We start from the raw sequence: 19,269 nt of genomic DNA, 5'->3' as shown, positions 1-19,269 counted from the left end.
TTCCCACCAGGCCTACGGGATTCTTATGCAGGAAGCCATCTTGAAGATTACCATTAGCTCCAGGCCATTCCCCTACAGCTTGGGGACTGCTTACACCTGTTAGCTGCTCTCTTCCCATGTCCCCTGAGCAGGACAGGGCCTAAGTCATATTTCTGGGACCCAATGACTCCAAGACTGAACATATGGAAGGTTCTCAGGAGTTGCTTGAGGAACTTATCTCTGATCCCTTCTCCAGCACTAGCCACATATGATGTCCCTTGAGAGTTAATTATATAAAGTAACCTGCTGCATGCAAGGCACATGACTGAACACCTTCACATATCATCTTTGATGTGCCCAACATCTCTAAGAGGGAAGAGTGAACTCCAGAAATCCAGGAACAAATAGACATTCAGAGGGGACAGCTGGCCTCACAGCCAGGAGGTGACAGGAACCACATTCCAGTAGAGTTTGTCCGAGTCCACCCTGTCTTAACCCTCCTTCTCTGGGCTGATTTCTCCCCAGGATGGTGGAGGCAGGCTTCGAGGGGCTGATGTGGTGTTCTCAGTCACCACCACCGTCACCATCAATGTGGAGGATGTTCAGGACATGGCCCCTGTCTTTGTGGGCACACCCTACTACGGCTACGTATACGAGGACACTATTCCGGTGAGTAGCTGCACGTCTTCACTAGTGTTCCCTGGATGGTTCTTTGGAATCCATGTTTGGGGATGGATGGACTTACCACATCTCCCACCGCAGCCACTGTCCCCTCACAGAGGTTGGTTCTGGGATCACCCAGGTTCTCTTTCCTCGAGAACATAAGAGGGAGGAGGCCTGCACTTGATTTTGTAGCATCTGCTTGGTGCTAAAGTAGATCAGGCATTTCTGCATCCATTCAAGCTTCTCTGGTCCAGCTACAGAAGTCAGGCCTGGAAACAGTTGGAGAAGCAAGATGGCTGACAGGCTTGGCTTGTTGCAGTCTTTGTTACACCGCTCCTAGAAGGCGAGGTTTCCCTTGGGCCTTTCCAACTTCTGTCTTAAACCCCAAGGTCCTCAAACCAGCAATTTTCCCCTAATTCCTGCAGGAACCACTGTGAAACTTGCCAAGTACCCTACTAGGCCCAGCTGGAAGACCAGTCTCAGTTTCCTTCCCATTCAATCTTCTGTCTTCATAACAAATCCCCCAGGGTCCCATTGTTCAGCCTAGCTCCCTGCCACCCCATGAGCCTCACCACTGTACATATGCCCCATCACACCAGCCACCTGTTGCTCCTCTTCCTTCACAGTCCCTGCCATATGTGGTCTGTGGTGGAGCCAACTCCTCTCTATCCCCCAGAGGTTGTGTCTCCTTGGAGTTCATTTCTGTTTTTATATGACTTCCCAACCATGAGTTCCTTGTAGGCAGAAACCAGGCTGGAGAGAGACTTCACCGGGCCACACCCTCACAGCTTGCTGTGAAACTGGATTGCTTCTCAACCTTGACTCCCTTGATTATTCCAGACTTTGTGAAATAAGCAGAAGCTGTGAGCCTAGGGATAGAGACAAGCCTGGGGGAAGAGAATGTTGGCTTCCCTTAATGAGCCTGCAGGACGGATTGAGGGAGACCCAGAACCTTCTGGGTTCTGAGGGTCAGGCCTCAAGGCAGGCTCCAGGAGTGGAGGCAGCACTGGGCTGGGTCAAAGTAGATGAGTCAGCGAGGACCCCAAAAAGGAGCTTACAGGGAGTCTGCAGGTAATGGTTCAATTAGACTTGTCTCCAGCTCCCTCAAACCTTTCAAATGATACCCGGGGGGCACAGGATAAATTCTTAATTCTGAGATCTCACATTGGGAGGCACCCGCCATGCGATCCAGCCTCCTTCCCACCTGCTTCTCCCCTCTTCCCTATGCACTTCTGGGTAGGATGAAGGTAGAAGAGGTGGAGCAGTAGGATGGGTTGCAAACAACAAAGTGCGAGGTGAGTGTGGGTGGGGCAGGAGACAGTCAGAAGGCCTAGAGTCTCTGGCATTCTATGCTCTGACCCTGGAGGCAGGAAGCACTGGGGCTCAGGTGGTCCCTCCATCCCTGGGAGAACCAGTGGTGCAGGAATCCCTCAGCAGGGCAGAGCAGGGTCACATTCTCGGGTTGCCCAAAGCTTAGCTCTTTTCCTGAGTGGGATGATATCTCCCTTTCATGATAGGTCAGTGTCTGGGGAGGGGTGACACCCACATCACCATCAGCCTCAGGCAACTGTTTCTGTTCTCCCAGGGCTCAGAGGTGCTGAAGGTGGTTGCCATAGATGGAGACAGAGGCAAGCCCAACCACATCCTCTATAGGCTCATGAACGGTGAGTGAGGGTATTTTTATGCTGCAGCTGATTCTGGGGAACTGGGTCCTGGTTCTTTTACTTATCAGACCAGGATGACAAGGTGCTGTGGAGGAGCTGGCCCCCTCAGATGACAGAGAACAGAGTGGAAGAGAACAGCATGGGGACCAGAGACCCACATGTGCTCCCTTCACTTGGGACATGCAGTCACAGATGTGTAGTAAAGTTTCTCACCCTCTTGGAATTGCTAATTTGTTCTCATTCTTTTTAATGAACCGAATACAATGAGGTTGTGACATTTCTCTAGTATTAGGCCTATATGTGAACAAGTAAATTGAGGTTCAGAGGGGCTGATAGCTCCTCTCTACTACTGCCTAAGACATCTGACTGTGGAGTGTGATTTTCCTGCAACTGGACTGTGGCCAGTGGCCCTGCACTGGGATATGCATCCCCCAGAAGAACAGGTCAACACACTTGAAGCCTGATTCCAGACAAGCTTGTTTGTGATGTACTCACCCAGAGACCACTGCCTCCCCAGCCTGGCCCCTGCTGGTGCACAGCCTTCTAGCAGCTCACATAAGAACAAACATGCCCACCCAGAGACCACTCCTTTTCTAGGTGTCTTTCCTTACCATCATCCCCACAGTCATCCCCTCATATCCCTCCTCACCTCTCCTTCACATCCTTCACACCATCTTTCTCCTGCACCTTCTCCAAGCTCCTTCCTGTCATTCTCCCTCTTTTCTCTGCATTTCTCTCACTCTGTCTCTCTCTAGTGCTCTCTTGCTCTCTCATTCTCTCTCTCTCTCTTGTTCTCTCTCTCTCTCATTCCCTTTTACTTTCATATGGCCACACATATCTACTCACACACATACACACAGTATGATATATAAGAGAAAGTACTCAGTTTGGATCCTGAGGGCTGGACAGAAGTTCAAGTCCCAGAGCTATGCTGGCTGTGAAACTGATTACTTGGTCCCTCTGAAACTCAGTGTCCTCGCTGGCAACGCATAGATGGTTGACTATATTGTATTCTATGAGACGTCCATGAACTGATGCCAGAGAAATATGTGGCATGATTCCCCTGCTCCCTCCTGTGGCCCTGTGCTAAACTGCAGGGCACTTTTCTGTGACAGGGAGTGACGGAGCCTTTGAAATTAATGAGACATCTGGAGGCATTTCCGTGCTTCAGAGCCCTGCCCAGCTCGGGAGAGAGGTGTACGAGCTTCATATACAGGTAACACCCCACTAGCTTGATTTGCCTGCTCACTGTCCAGCCCTGGATACCCACAAAAGTAATGAGACCCAGGCCTTCCTCTAGATGCCCAGAGCTCAGTCCAGGGCATCCAATCACATGTTATTCCAAGGAACACCCACATCAAACTGCAGCAAGTATACTTACAGAGCCCTTGTGGAGGAAAGCATGAAGCCACCACGGGGATTCATGAAAAGGTAGGACGGAGGATTGAGGTGGCAATGCCGTCAGCATGGGTAGGTAATTATAGGTGAAAGATGATAAAGGAAATCATGAGTAGTGGGGTGTCAGCAAGACACTCCCAGCCACAAAAGCTCAAGGAGTTCAGAGAGGCAGTATGTAGGAGGAAGAGTCCCAGTGTATGACCAGAGGAACAAGGTCCCAAATGCAAGGCACAGGTTTTCCTGTGGAGCAGAGCATGGGACCATGTAGTCACACACAAGCTGTGGTCAGAAAAGACCTCCTCTAAGCCTAATATACTGTGGTTTGCTGTCTTAAAATTCTTACTAATTTCTTGTGCTTTACTGGACCTGCCAGTGATGAAGCTGGCCTTACCCACAAGCCATCAAGAGCCACTGAACTCTTTGAGTAGAATTACAATCACAGGTTGAGAGCGCTCTCTGGTTGCTCTGTAGCCAGTAGAGCTCCCAACGGCCAGAGTAGAATTACAATCACAGGTTGAGAGCGCTCTCTGGTTGCTCTGTAGCCAACGGCTACAACAGTTTCCAGGAGCCTCCCTGGGAATTAGAACTTGGTGTATCTGGGGTAGCCCCAGGGCTCTGGAAGTTATGAGTACCCAATAGACAGAGTCCTGGACCAGCCTAGACAGGAGGGCAAGGCCACAACTAAAGTGTCAGAAGAAGATGGCCAGGGAAAGTAAGGGGAGGGGAGATGACAGAAAGGGACCTGTATTGGTTACTTTTCTGTTGCTGTGATAAGACACCATGACCAAAGCAACTTACAGAAGGGAAGGTTTATTTGGCTTATGGTTCCAGAAGGATTAGAGTCCATAATATCAGGGAGGCATGACGGCGGGGCAGTCAGAGCTGAAAACGATCACATCTTCAAGCAGGCACAGGAAGCAGACAGCGATTAAAACAATGGCAAGGCTTAAGAACTCTCAAAGCCTGTCCCTAGTGACACGAAAGGGACCTGTATTGGTTACTTTTCTGTTGCTGTGATAAGACACCATGACCAAAGCAACTTACAGAAGGGAAGGTTTATTTGGCTTATGGTTCCAGAAGGATTAGAGTCCATAATGTCAGGGAGGCATGACGGCGGGGAGTCAGAGCTGAAAACGATCACATCTTCAAGCAGGAACAGGAAGCAGACAGCAATTAAAACAATGGCAAGGCTTAAGAACTCTCAAAGCCTGTCCCTAGTGACACACGTCCTCCCTCAAGGCCACACCTCCTAAAACCTCCAGAACAGCACCACCAACTCGTGACAAAATGTCCAAATACTTGGAGCCTATGGGGGACATTCTCATTCAAACCACCACAAACACATTACAGACTAGGAAGGTGGTAGACTGCACAGAACGTGGTCATCAACTGTGGAGAATGAAGAATTAAGAGACATGGATGGACCTTGATAGGGAAGGGAACAAATTTAGCAGGAGAGAAATGAGTCTGGGTGCCTCATCCAAAGAGAGACATCTAAACATGGGCATACAGGTACAGATCTCAGAGAATAAAATATCCACATAAAGTACAGAAACCATAGAAGAAATGAGATCAACGCCCCCATCCCCAGAGGATGGTTGTCCAAGAGAGAAACAGTTGGCCAAGTCCACTTCTACAGAGCATCAGAATGAGGAGGATGCGGAGAACAGGGACCAGAGAAGTCGCTGAGAATGTGCCAGGGGCAGAGTCACATTGACCAAGGGAGCTGAGCCCTTAGGAATGTGCATAGGTGGTAGTGCAGGATGCAGTGTGGAAGTCTGTGAAATGTCTGAAAGGAGGGCAGGTGAAAGTTAAGTGGGAGTAGGAAAGGGAGGTCTTCCTCTGCGTCTCAGGCAGAGGATTCTGAGGAGTGAAGCCCGCAGGCAAGTGTGAAGCAATGGGGTTTTGGGATCATTCAGAGCTTCCTTTAGAAACAGACAGAACACCCTTCTACAACAAAGGGAGGAGACCCTGGAAAGGCTTACACATTTGCTACATGTTTCATGGGGTGCCTATGAACCTCCAGCCCTGGCTTTGTAGTCTACGTTAATTGACTAATGCTTCATGAGAAATTACCCCAAACTCAGTGACCGAAAACAATATGATATACATTCATTTCTCGAAGTATGTAGGCGTAGGGAGTCTGGGTTCAGTTTGACTGGATCATCTAAAGGTCACATGCACAGCTGCAATCAGATTGTTAGCCTGCACTGGGATCTCACTAGAGACTTGACTGAGGGAAGACTGGCTTTTTAGTCACTTGGTTATTGGTATGACTCATTTGTTTGATGGTTGTTGTCTCGGGGTATCATTAGCTCCTTATCTCAAGGCCTCTTTAGCATGACTGCCTGCTTCATCGAAGCCTTGGGAAAGGGAAACTGTTAGCAAAATGGAATTTTAACCTCTTATGATCTAATCATGAAGTGATAGCTTGTCATCTTTGCCATATGCTGTCAGTCAGAGGCAGGTTGCCAAGCCAGGCCACACTTAAAGAGAGGAATCACAATGGTAATTCCAAAAAAATTACCCTTGTGATTACTCTCTTCCAGGAGAACCCCCAGGAGGCAGAATGATTGGGGCCAGTAACAGTCTGTCTGCCATACAACCATAACCATCTGTCCCCACTCCAGGTGACAGAGATCAGCTCTGCAGGGAGCCCAGTTGCTCAAGCCATGATCCCAGTCACCATCAGGATTGTGGATCTCAACAACCATCCCCCAACATTCTACGGAGAGAGTGGGCCCCAGAACAGGTTTGAACTGTCCATGTATGAACACCCGCCTCAAGGGGAGATCCTGCGGGGCCTCAAGATCACCGTCAATGATTCTGACCAGGTGTGTGGCCATGCCCTTGAAATTGAATTGGGCCTGTATTAAAGCTCAGCTTAGCTGGGAGAGGCCACACAGGTCACAAAATGAATGAAACAAGATGAAGCAACCAAGAAGGAATGAAGGCATGGTATCCAATGCAAGACTGTCTGTTGGATTTAGGAGAGCAGAAAAAGGAAGGAGTTTAAAGTTTAGAAATAAAAGTCAGAGCCAGACCCACCACAGGCAAGGAATACAGCAAAGGGCTGATAAATCCTTCTGAGGGATGAAGGTATCTGCAAAGAAAGGCAGAGCGATTTGGACTTACATAGAAACTATGTTGAACGCAACTGCAGGAATTTGCTTGGTGCCAATGTCCTTCGGGTAATTGAGGGACTTCTTCCTAATATTATTTTCTCAAGAAGAGCAGGCTAGTTATCTTATAGCATTAAAGGAGACACGTTGGCTCTGTAAACATTCTCTCTCAGTCTGGGGAGTGACCAGTGGATAAGGCTTGAGCAAAGGCCAGGCTGTCAATTTAGGACCAGGTGGCTGCTTGAAGGAATTTATGTCTTTATGGCTTCCTTTGATGGAGCTCATGGCTCTCCTGTGATTCACACATTCTATCACTATCTGTTTGGCAAAAGATAGTCATAATCAATTACAAAGGAAAAACTAAACCAAAAGATCCTCTGCATCTGACCCTCCAAAGGACATCTGTAATGTAACCTTTCTCCCTATGCCCAGCCCAGGACTAAGCCTTATGCATTTGGGACTTTGCTGACACTTTGTGCTAAATCTAATCCTTGATTAGCTCACCTTTACAAAGAAAGACTACTCACACCTCAGGGTCAAGGACATGTAAGGGCTCCTTACCTAGTGCAAATAAATGTGTTTATTCTTATTTATCTTTTGTTTCTTCTCTCCAAACTCTGTTGTCCAGGGAGCCAATGCCAAATTCAACTTGCGGCTGGTGGGACCTGGGGGCGTCTTCCGAGTGGTGCCACAGACAGTCCTGAATGAAGCCCAAGTCACCATCATTGTGGAGAACTCAGCCGCCATTGACTTTGAAAAGTCTAAAGTGCTAGCCTTCAAGGTAGGTGGTACGTTGCACTGTCCTGAATGGGTGGGTAGGGGCTGGGAGCCAGGCAACTCACACCAGCATCTAGATTCACTCTGAGAGAACCGTCATCACCCTCAGTCTTTACTGATTCTTTTGTCTTCCTCCTAGATTGTTTGTCCCTTCTTTGGGCATGTGGGGAGCAGGAGGTAGGGTGGGGCGGGAGAAGAATGCCTCCTCACTTACACAGCTTCTGAAACGTGTTCACAGCCTCAGTCTCACTGAGCATCCCAGCTTCTAAACCACTACTGGCTCAGGAATGCAAGAGCTGGGGAGTCCAGGGCACACTACCAATATAGTTTGCCATGTAAAAAGATGCAGAGACACTGTGTGATTATCAAAATAGATGTTTTCTCACTTGTCTTTGATGTCTGTCATCTATTCCACCAACAACCTTAGCAGAAGAGGGGGATATATTCCTTTGATGTCATTTGTAATTATATAAAATCATAAATATGTATAAATCATGCCTATCATATACTAATACATGAGTTATATATAAATGAGGACATACTTCAATAATATTTAAATCATCATTATTTATAATTATATATAAATAGCATCATAGTAAAAAGTGAGATACTAAAAGCATTGTCAGAAGTTGGGAATAAAACGTGAATGCTGGCCAGGCGTGGTGGCACACACCTTTAGTCCCAGCACTCGGGAGGCAGAGGCAGGTATATCTCTGATCTCTGTGAGTTCAGGGCCAGCCTGGTATACATAGTGAGTTTCAGGCCAGTTGGGGCTACAGGGAGACCCTGTCTCAAAAAGATCAAAACAAAACAAAACAAAAAAAAACAAAAAACCCTATGAATGCCTACTGTCGCCGATGATTTCATTCATGTTTGGAATGATATCATTTCTGAATAAAGAGAAGATAAAAGCTGCAAAAATTAGATAAAGTAGTCAAAGGGAGCACTATTTGTAGATACATGACTAAGAAAAAAATGATTGAAAGATTGTTATAAATGAAACAAAATTATAGCACAAATAGCACAAAGGTAGTATCCCAACAGTTTTCCTATGGGGATGGAAAATGAGAGAGGAAAGAGAGAGAAAGAGGGAGAGAGAGGGAGAGAGAGAGAGAGAGAGAGAGAAATATGAATATAGTGGAATAAAGTACACTCTTTTTTGGCTTTTTGAGACAGGGACTCCCTAAAAGATACTTTTACAAACACAATTAATATGACATTCTTAAGAATTAGCCTAATAAGAACAATGCAACACTTAAATGATGAAAAATGTGAAGTTCCATGAAGGGATAGAAAAGTGTTCCTAGTCTTAAAAATACCAGTTCTCCCTAATGAAAAGGTAATGAAGGCTTCAAGGCCTTCCTACTATTTCATGCTTTCTTGTTGCTGTTTTTTTTTTTTTTTTTTTTTTGTGATGGAATCTCTCCGGATAGCCAAGGTTGTCTTGGAGCTCACTGTGTAGCCTAGTCTGACCTCAAACTCATTAATCCTTGTGCCTCTGACTCTTGAGTACTGGGATTATAGGCATATGTCACCTGCTCATCCCAAGTAACTCTTAGCAGAATTGCCTTTGGAGTGGTACTGAGAAACCTTGATAAAATTACCATGGTTTTTATCTGGAGAAGTCAAATTTATAAGAATGGTTAGAAACTTGGAACCACAAGTCAGTAGAACAAAACAACGACAAAAACCAGGCCTTAAGTACAGATGGGAGCAGTAAGAGTGTTAGCTTTGTAAGTCCCACCGGGGAGGGATGATAGGAGACCATGAAGATGGTGAGAGGAACCTCCAACAGGAACTAAAAGTAAGAATGGGAGGCCAGCTAGGTATGGCGGTTCATGCTTATAAGCCTAGCCCTTGGGAGGCTGGGGAAGAAGGCTTGGCAGTTTGAGGCTAGGCTGGACTACATAGTGGACCCTGACTCCAAAAGATGAAACAGCAACATCAAAAGACAGAGAGACAAGCAAGTGAGCGCTAGAGCAATTCTGGGGAGACAGATGGTGGATGGTGGAGGGCTGTTGGTGGGATAATTGCCCAGCCAGACAACTGTGGTTCTTCTTCCCCTAGCTCCTGGCCATTGAAGTGAATACCCCAGAGAAATTCAGTTCCACAGCAGACATAGTGATCCAGCTCCTGGACACCAATGACAATGTCCCCAAGTTTACTTCCCACTACTATATCGCCAGGATCCCTGAGAATACACTAGGGGGCTCCAACGTGGTGGCTGTCACAGTAAGTTGGGGACTGGCCCAGGGCCTAGGGTTCCAGTTTAAATCACAAGGCCTACAGTCTTTAGCTGTGGTCTTGAGCAAGCTGCTTGCCTTCTCTTAGCCTCTGTCTCTTAATCTGATGGGATCGGCATCACCATTCACTTATATAGCAGAGGTGAGGCAGGGGAAAGTCTGGTACCACAGCAAAATGTGTAGCCTTTTATAATCTACTCATGAAGGAATCTCTCCTCATCTTTGCTGTGTTGCTGGGCCACTTGCTTCTCAGTAGTGATAATGTGGACATATGTATGAACCTAAACACAGGGCTCAAGTTCATCCCTCTCCCTAACTGAGTTATGAAAGAGAAATAAAATGCCTTCCAGATATAAACTTTTTGGGTCTTCTGACCTTTGAGACCCTCCCTGAAGAAAACAGAGGAGCCTCCAGGCTACTTTATCGCCAGTTGGACAAACTCCAGGTTCTGTCTGTTTCCTGAAGAAAGTTGTCCTCAGCTAAAGGAGCTGCCAGGGGCCTGACCACAGCACAGAGAGCTTTCTCTTTTCCAGGCTGTGGATCCAGATACAGGACCCTGGGGCAAAGTCAAGTACTCCATCTATGGAACTGGGTCAGACCTGTAAGTAGATCAGGAACCCTAGCAAAGCCTCAAGCAAGAAATTTGGAAGGCTAGTGTGAAGGGAGTCTCTACATAAAGCTGGAGGGACCTGGAAAGGATAAGAGCTAGGGTAGGGAAGTGAGCATCCCAGGTGCAAGGTAGGGAGGGGACAAGGGATAGAGGGAAGCAATGGAGAGCCTGAGGCAGAGGTGAGGGTTGCACTCAGTGAGATGACAGAGAGAAGCTCATGGGAACAGCCTGGAGGCAGGAAGCAGGGATAGGCTGAGGAGGCATCAGGCCAGGGGAAATTGGGACAGGCTGTGGTTTGGGTTGCTAAGCTCCATAGGACCAAGTGGGTAAGTCAGTAATTGGATCTGCCTCTAGTATCAGGCTACAAGGATGAGGGAGGAGCAGGTGGGATGCTTACAGAAGCTGCACGACGTCTCACTGAGGATTTCTGAAGGCAGCTTATTACTGCAGGCATGTGCATGCATACATGAGTGGTATGTGGTGTGTGTGTGTGCGTGTGTGTGTGTATGTGTGTGTGCATATCTCTACAAGCATGCATGAGTGCCTGTGCTTCCTGTGCCTGGCAGATTCCTGATCCACCCATCCACTGGGCTTATCTACACCCAGCCCTGGGCAAGCCTGGATGCAGAGGGCACTTCGAGGTACAACTTTTACGTGAAGGCAGAGGACATGGAGGGCAGGTACAGCCTGGCTGAGGTGTTTGTCACCCTGTTGGATGTCAATGACCACTACCCCCAGTTTGGACAGAGCATCCAAGAGAAGACTATGGTTTTGGGGACCCCAGTGAAAATTGAGGTGGGTATTAGAGGCAGCTGAGCACTTTTGTCTGAAACATGAATTTAGCTTAAAATAAAATGTGTTCTACCCCCTCTAGGGACAATGGGCTGCAGGGTACTTTCTATATGGCCTCTTTTCCACCCCAACCAGAAAACTCCTCTAGGAAAGAAAACACGACAAATGGAAAAACATGAAGCTCATAGGGGTGGAGGGTGGAATGTTTGTAGCTGGTCTGCCTACCTTCAAAGTAATGCCTTTCCCACAGTATTCCAACTTCTTGATGTAGAGAAGAACTGAACTCTGAAATCTAAAAATCTTGGGTTGAATCCAAGCTCTTCTCCTTCCACTTCTGCCCTGGTATCAAAGCTTTCGTGTTTACATTTATGATACACTTTTACCAACAACTACTTCCTAGACTTGCTCTGGGAACTGAACCATGTAGCACATTGTAGGACTTAACATAGACCATGGCTCATAGTAGAACATACATTCTCCTTTTCCAACTCTATCTACTCCATATAGAATCAGGATCCTTTTCCACTGATCCAGAAAACCCCACATTACATGCTGATTTAGTCAGTGTGCAAAGGTATCTTCCCCAAGCCCAGCTCTGTCTGTTCTGCTCTATGCACAGGCCACAGACCAGGATGCAGAGGAGCCCAACAACCTGGTAGACTACTCCATCACCCATGCAGAGCCAGCCAACGTGTTTGACATCGATGCACATACAGGGGAGATCAGACTCAAGAACTCCATCCACTCCCTGGATGCCCTACAAAACATCACGCCCAATGGAGACTATACATGGTCCCTACAAGTGCAGGCCAAGGACCGAGGCTCCCCGTCCTTCAGCACCACAGCCGTACTCAAGATTGACATCACAGATACAGAGGTAGGTACAAGGCTGTGGTCAGAGAAAGGGAACAGAAAGCCATCCCCTCCAACAGGAGCAGGACAATCCCTGGGTTTCCTTCAAAAGATGCTTAAAATGTTCTCAAGGGCTATCTGTGAAATCAAACCCATAAACTGGAAATCAAGTTAAAAGTCTAGTTTCAATGTGTATTAGTGGTATGACTCTGGGCTGTGCTAAGCCTCTATTTTTCCTGTGAAGGACTCATTCACTCAGGTGTCGGAAGGTAGAAGTTAAATCATTATGTGTAGTTCTCAGTTCAGTGACAACCAAGAAGTCATGATTCAATGGATTTCTGGTTTGTTTAGGTTCATGGGCCTCCCTATATCATATCTGTCCTTCTTATAAGGACAGAGTTAAGCAAAGCAGGAGTTTGGAACCTGCAGGAGGTTTTTTTGTACCATATTTTGCCTCAGTGTGTTGCCTGAGATTCTCAAAGGGGTACCTGATGGCAGTGAACCTAACAGGCTTAGGCTAGCTCACACCACCACTGTGCTCCAGGGAAGAGGAGGAAAGAGATGAATGCAGGAATGACTCTCTCTTCCAGACGCTGTCTCGAGGCTCCATGGCTGCCTTCCTGATACAGACCAAGGACAACCCCATGAAGGCTGTGGGTGTGCTGGCTGGAGTCATGGCCATCGTTGTGGCCATAACGGTCCTCATCTCCACTGCCACCTTCTGGCGTAACAAGAAATCCAACAAGGTCCAGCCTGTAAGGCGCGTGCTCCGTAGGAGGCCCAGCCCCGCACCACGCACAGTTCGTATTGAGTGGCTCAAGTTCAGGAGGGCCAAGACGGCTACCAAGTTCATGCTCAAAGAGGATCCTCCCAATGAGAACTGCAATAACAGCAGTGCAGGAATCACGATGCCCCCTAGAGCCCCAGCTCCCCCGCCACCTCCCAGAATGGCACCCAGAATGGCAACACAATGGAAGGTGCCTACTGTCTCTGGATCTCTCACCCCCCAGCAACCCCAACAGTCATCCAAGCCCAAGACCTTGGGAAGCCCCATCCAGTCCTCTCTGGTCTCTGAGCTCAGGCAAAAGTTTGAGAAGAAGAGTGTAGACAACAAGGCTTACTTCTAGAGTGCATCCCATGATCCTTCTCTTCCCTTCCCCCCAACACTGGCCACCCTACTACTTCCTATCCTGTGCCCTACAAGGTCACCCCTGATTTGTACAGTGATGTAACTCTTCCACATAGGGGGGTCTTCACAGGGCCTTGGACAAGAGACTTCTCAGACTATGGGATACAGTCGGCAAACACGTACCCATTACCCAAACCCTGGGCACAGCCACAATGCTTGCCATTCTTCAGAGGCTGGGGCTGACAGGAAGCCAAGTCTGTGTATTTCTAGTCCCCAACCCTAAACCCTACAGTCACTGGAGTCCTACTGGGGTCTTGTCATCTCTCTGTCAAGGAGTAGGGCCCTGGTCACAGGTAACAAGACTGGCAAGAATCTGGATCCTGAAGCTTCAGATCACCGCAAGTTAATGGAGGTTTAGCCCAAGCTAAAGCTGAAAGTCAGTGAGCTTTGTAGGCCATAGAGAAGAAAATGCAGGCAAGGAAGGGGCAAAGATGCTCTGACAACTCATGCTAATTATAGGGTGATATCTGAAGCCATTGGGACAATGGACCTTGGCATCTAGGTAAGATTGTGCCCCTGACATGCTGATCTAAGATGGGCTTTGACAAGAGTGAAGGCAGTTATCTCAAGTCTACCTTGAAGGGACAGGGCCAGGTAGAAGATGGATCACAGGTCTGAGCTCCCAGGAGATTTACCTTTTCATTCAACCCTTCTCACATCATGTAACCTTAGAGATGCTGTTTAACCTCTCAATCTTCTTCTTTCTCTGTAAAATGAAGAAGGGAAATGCCAAGAAAACAGTGGTGCAGAGGGCCTTAGCCAAGTGCACAATAGCATGAATACAAAGTATTTTTTTGTATGCCAGCTCTCTGGGTACATTTCATCCAGAAAGTATTAGCACCTACAGCTACTCTGCCAAATGCCCCCAGGAAGCACTAGGCTGAGGTTGGAGGCCACTCAGAGCTGGGCAGTAAGACCTAGTCCAAGTCTGTTTGGCTAAGACAGAGAAATGAGTCCCTAAGAGAAGAGTGATTTGCCCCATGCCACACAATGAGTTTATAGCACAGATCTTGTCTGAGGGCTCCTGGTCCACAGCATTTCCTCTATCTAGGACACACCTTGACAGTGTGCAACAGTCTCTCCCAGAGGAGAAATTCGGAAAGCTGCCATGACTAATACATGGAGGTTTTGCTCTGTTTCAAGGAACTTTCTTCAAGGAAATCTTGACATATACACTCTTTAATAAGCCTTCTGGAATGCAGTGGTCACTGATACAGCAGATTGTACATACATGTGGTTTTCTTGATGTCTGTGTCTGTGTTTTGAGGTGTTACTCAGATGTACCAGTGTGCAGAGTCCTTGCTTAAGGGTCATCATTCCTTGGCCCAGGCAGTATTGGGGGTGGACTCTAGCATGCAAGGAGCCCCAGTCTGGAAGGCACTTTCTGGCCTATGTTTCAGGGAAAAGCTGGACTGGATTATGATTGCCCACCGTAGGGAGTTCAGCATCCTATAACATGCATGCAGTCAACCTCTTTTGTAAGTGATAAATAAAATCTATTGTCCAAAGGACAAGCCGGTGTTCTAGATTTGCATTCACTGACTAGAGACCACTATTCTTGACTCATGGTTCCTTCAGTGGTTGAATCCATCCCTGACTCCCACATCTTTCACTGAGGCAAACTAGAAAAATTTGTCCATGTAGTCTGCCTGCACCTTAATGAAAACACATTTGTAGACTTGTATACCTGATCTTGACCTGTCCTGGGCTTAGATTGTACTTTTTTCCTAATCAGGATGAGCCTAGGCAGGGTTGCTTGGAGGAAAAGTGGGTCGGGTCTGGAGCCAGGGCTCCCCAGTGTAGTCCAGCAGGAATTGGAAGGCCTAAAGTGGGCATGAAAGCAAGCAATTTATCTCTGGGAAGGTGGTCATGAAGGCCCTTGGGCTGAAAGTTCAGTTCAGCATTGTGTGCCCTAGGAGGAGAGTGGGTTTGTGGACAAAACCAAGAGCTTGAACCAAGGAAGAGCCAATCTTGGAGCTGACCATGGAAGAGGCAAGAGCCTATTGGCTACCATGGGCTCCACAGGAGGAAAGAGGACACAGCCAAGGAGAAGAGTCAGTGTCAATACTAGAAGAGACTCTGCCAGTGGAGTGGAGCCAGTCAAATCCCAAAGCATAAGACAGTGGCAGGGTGAGGGGTTTCCTACTCAGACACACTGGGATAGACCCAAACCTATAATAGGGCTTATTGTTGGGCTTCCAAGTCAGTAGCTAGGAGGCAGAAACAGCAATTGGGGTGACCTCACCTTTCCAAACTAATGGAGCCTTAGTCTCATTGTCAGTCAGTAGGCATGACTCTAAGATGTTATGGCTATTTTTATTTCCATTTGTGGCTGAGCTCAGATTTGATTTTATGTTCTCTCTCTCTCTCTCTCTCTCTCTCTCTCTCTCTCTCTCTCTCTCTGTGTGTGTGTGTGTGTGTGTGTGTGTGTGTAGGTACACACACCATGTGAGTTGAGAGGTCAACCTCAGGTATCTTCCTCAGTCACTCCACTTTAGTTTTGAGACAGGGTCTCTCACTTTTACCTGGAGCTTGCCTATTCAGCTAGACTTTGGTCAGCAAGTTCCAGTGATCTGCCTGTCTTTACCTTCCCAGTGCTGGAATTACATTACAAGCACGCATGAGTCCCGACATTTAAAAAATACTATATAAAGTCATCAGGTAGATTTCAATGGTAATGTTTGTCACCTCTACTAATTAACATGACATAAATTTTTATGCTTCCTCCTCTCTTTTTAAAAAAATTGTTGATTTTTTGTGTGTATATCACACAGAACATCCCAATCTTATTCATCTATATACCCACTTCCCAGATGGCACCCTCCCATAGCCTCCCCCACACTAGAGCCCTTTTACTCTGTCTTCCCTGCTACTGTCTGCTGTGATCAGATACATACAGATGAGAGACACATGCGCCAACATCTAAGTGTTATTAGCAAAAATGAGTCTTTCTGTAAGATACAGTATATTTTAAAATGAAATGGAAACCTTTTCTAAAGGTTAAAAATTCATTCAATTTTATGTCTTACAGGGTTTATGCTGAGTTCAATATTGTATAACTGTATTAATTCAACTGTGAACCTAAAAATTTTATAGTCACTTTTGAAAGAGCTGTATCTTTGCTCTGGCAATTGTTATTGAGTATGTTAAAGCTGTAATGAAAGGCTTCTTCTAAAAAATATAAATAAATACATAAATATTTTATGTATTTATTTTTATTTTATGTGTATGAGAGAATTGCCTGTGTGCATGTAAATGCACCCATGTCATGCAATGCCCATGGAGGTCAGAAGAGGATGTTGGATTCCCCTGGAACTGGAGATATGAAGGGCTGTTAGCTGTCATGTGGATGCTTGGAATTGATCCTGGGTCCTCTGCAAGAGTAACCAGTGCTCTTAACCTCAGAGCTATCTCTCCAGCCCCCAACATCTTTTTTTTAAATCATGGTTCTGAGTATCAAACTCAGGTCTTCATGCTGGCATAGCAAACACTTTACTGACTGAGCCTCTAATCATAAAATAATAAGCTACTTTTACAGTTCAAGTCCTAGGTGTGAATTCAGGTTTAGCCACTTACATGTGACTTTGAGCAAAATATAAGGCCGTCTGGGGCCTCACTTTTCTCATCAGTAAAGGGTGCAAAGACATTGCTGTGAAGATTAGCAAGAGCTAATGTATGCAAACACCCAATGCCTGCTCTGGAGCCACTGACAGCTACTGCTATTTTTAGTAGTATAAGATGCATTTGAGAGTGGCTTTCTGTGGCCCACATACAAGAGCAATATCCTAGATGAAAGGACTTTATCATGTAGCCTAACCTGGGATGTTTTCACATACTGATGGTTCTCTGAGATGAGAGGAGACTATGTGGAAAGACCTGGAATAAAAGCATTTAGACACAGTACCATCTGTGACTTGCAGCCTGTGTTTTGACATCTACATTCCAAGTGGGCAAAAACTGATGAGATGTCCCTAAGAGAATCTATGGGACTCTGTCCTGACACTGCTATCCCTCAGAGCCAAGCTGGCACATGTGGTAGTGAGAGCTGGGGAGGAGTCAACCTGCATTGCTTCTCAAGACCCTCAGGGACTCTGTCTATATAAACAAAGGATATTTGGTTGTTGGTGCTGTTTTGCTGTTGATGAGGCAGAAACTAGCTCGTGAGCTCAAGTAAATTTCCTGCCTCAAGCATGTTTCTCAAGTATCTGAAACTACAGACATACATATCCTACCATGCCAGCATGGTGGAAGCTTTGAGAGAACCCAGAGGCAGCAAACTTGCCAAGGGTGTTGGCATCAGTTGGCAGGCAGTGACTCTTCACTGATGGCCATCAAGGCCCCCACCATGGGAGAATGAACTGGGATGAGTGAGTAGATGCTGCATGAGGATCAAGGCTGGCCAACTGGTATATAGACATACCAAGGTCCCTTAGGAGGCTCAGAAAGAAACAATGGGGGAAGCGCTTTTAAAGGGTGTAGTTTCTCAAATGGGTGGTCAAGTCTGAGGCTACCACACTTTGATTAATGAACTGCAGTAGTGACAGTATGGTGCTGGAGACATTTATATGACATTATGAAATCAAGCGAATATATTTCCTTGGCTGGATGGAGTTCAGTCATTTGTTATATACAGTAATTAATTCAGTCATTCCTGTGCTCATACATGTTTAAAGTTTATCATCTATCCCATACCTGCTTCTAGAGGTGAGGTAGACTGACTAAAACAAGATAGAGGAGAAGAAAAATTGTGAACAAAATAACTCCCTCAAACTGTTGGGCTAGAGATGGCTTCATGCTAAAAGCAGGTAGCCCTGCTTACAAGTTACATGGTGTAGAGCTGGAGCTCAGTGGTACTGTTCTTGCCTGGCATGTGTGAGGGAGGTTGATTCCTCTCTCTCTCTCTCTCTCTCTCTCTCTCTCTCTCTCTCTCTCTCTCTCTCTCTCTCCCTCTCCTCTAAATAGATAAGAACATAGCATGTCCCAAGAATGTGAACAGACGTGAGGATACAGCATCCTTTAAACATGAATTAAAGAAAAGACGCAAAGGACATTAGCATAGATATGATGACATCACATACGCAGCTGTTCCTCAAAGTTTTGTTCTCAATTAAATCATTGTAGGTTGGGAAATGTTGTAAGCCGAAACCCTTTTTAATATTCCTAACTTATCAAACATCCTAACTCAGCAACAAGCATGTTGTAGTCTCAGTTGTTTGCCTCACAGTCACTGACTGGGAGCTTTAGCTCACATCACTGCATCTCTAAAGAGAACTGCAGTGCATACCACTAACCCAGGAAAGATGAGTATTCAAAATTTGGTTTGCTTTCTACTAGATGTGTGTCATTTTTTACATCATTATAAAATCAAACAACATTAAATAGAACCATATACCACAAGTATATGACCATACGTAATGTGAATCTTTAGGTTTTTCAAGGGGAAATCTAAGAATCTTTAAAAGTGTCACAGTCCCAGAAGCTCTCTCTAGATCACATTCTCCTATCCCACGCAAACTTCTGAACACAGCTCTGCTCATCAACACAGTTCTCACTCGTCCTCTTAGGCTTGCTCCTCTTCCATGGCCCCTTCCCTCCTTCTACCTCAGTCCCATGCCTACCACCAAGATCCCTCTGTTGGAGTGAAGATCAAAACATCTACTCTTACCTTCATGGTAGCTCTAGGCTACTTTGTGACCATTATACCCTCCCTGCCCATCGACCAGCAGCCTTCCATTCTATGGAGGAAACATGTAGAAGCCAAAAGAGGCAAAATTTCTTGTCTCTTTCCAAAAATTTGCTTTTTAAAATGGACCATAGGACATTTCTCATAAACAAAATATCACTACGTTAAATGTGTGCTGCTATATATGTGCATATATAAAAATATAGGCTCTTAGGAGTGACAATAATCTTGTGGTTATAAGATTTTAAATTTCTCCATATGTGGGAGATTAAACTAAACTATTTACAGGTAAACTGT

General features: G+C 46.2%; 1 protein-coding gene across 1 annotated transcript in view; it reads left to right on the top strand.

Annotated features, from left to right (window-relative positions):
- Cdhr1 (cadherin related family member 1) overlaps window positions 1-14,950 on the top strand; it is a gene marked incomplete in the record, with an annotated part of 23,247 nt that extends 8,297 nt beyond the window's left edge. Inside the window, 10 exon segments of the mRNA XM_008835594.2 lie at window positions 505-648; window positions 2,228-2,306; window positions 3,422-3,522; window positions 6,335-6,538; window positions 7,455-7,607; window positions 9,671-9,835; window positions 10,380-10,447; window positions 11,023-11,251; window positions 11,868-12,125; window positions 12,691-14,950. Of these exon segments, the coding sequence (XP_008833816.1) occupies window positions 505-648; window positions 2,228-2,306; window positions 3,422-3,522; window positions 6,335-6,538; window positions 7,455-7,607; window positions 9,671-9,835; window positions 10,380-10,447; window positions 11,023-11,251; window positions 11,868-12,125; window positions 12,691-13,227 (1,938 nt within the window).
- Between the last annotated feature and the right edge of the window lie 4,319 nt (window positions 14,951-19,269).

Source organism: Nannospalax galili, unplaced genomic scaffold (genome assembly GCF_000622305.1).
Source record: "Nannospalax galili isolate Female #2095 unplaced genomic scaffold, S.galili_v1.0 scaffold57, whole genome shotgun sequence".
Taxonomy (NCBI): Eukaryota; Metazoa; Chordata; class Mammalia; order Rodentia; family Spalacidae; genus Nannospalax; species Nannospalax galili.
Note: the sequence above shows the minus strand (reverse complement) of the source record. Positions and strands in the feature narration are given on the sequence as shown.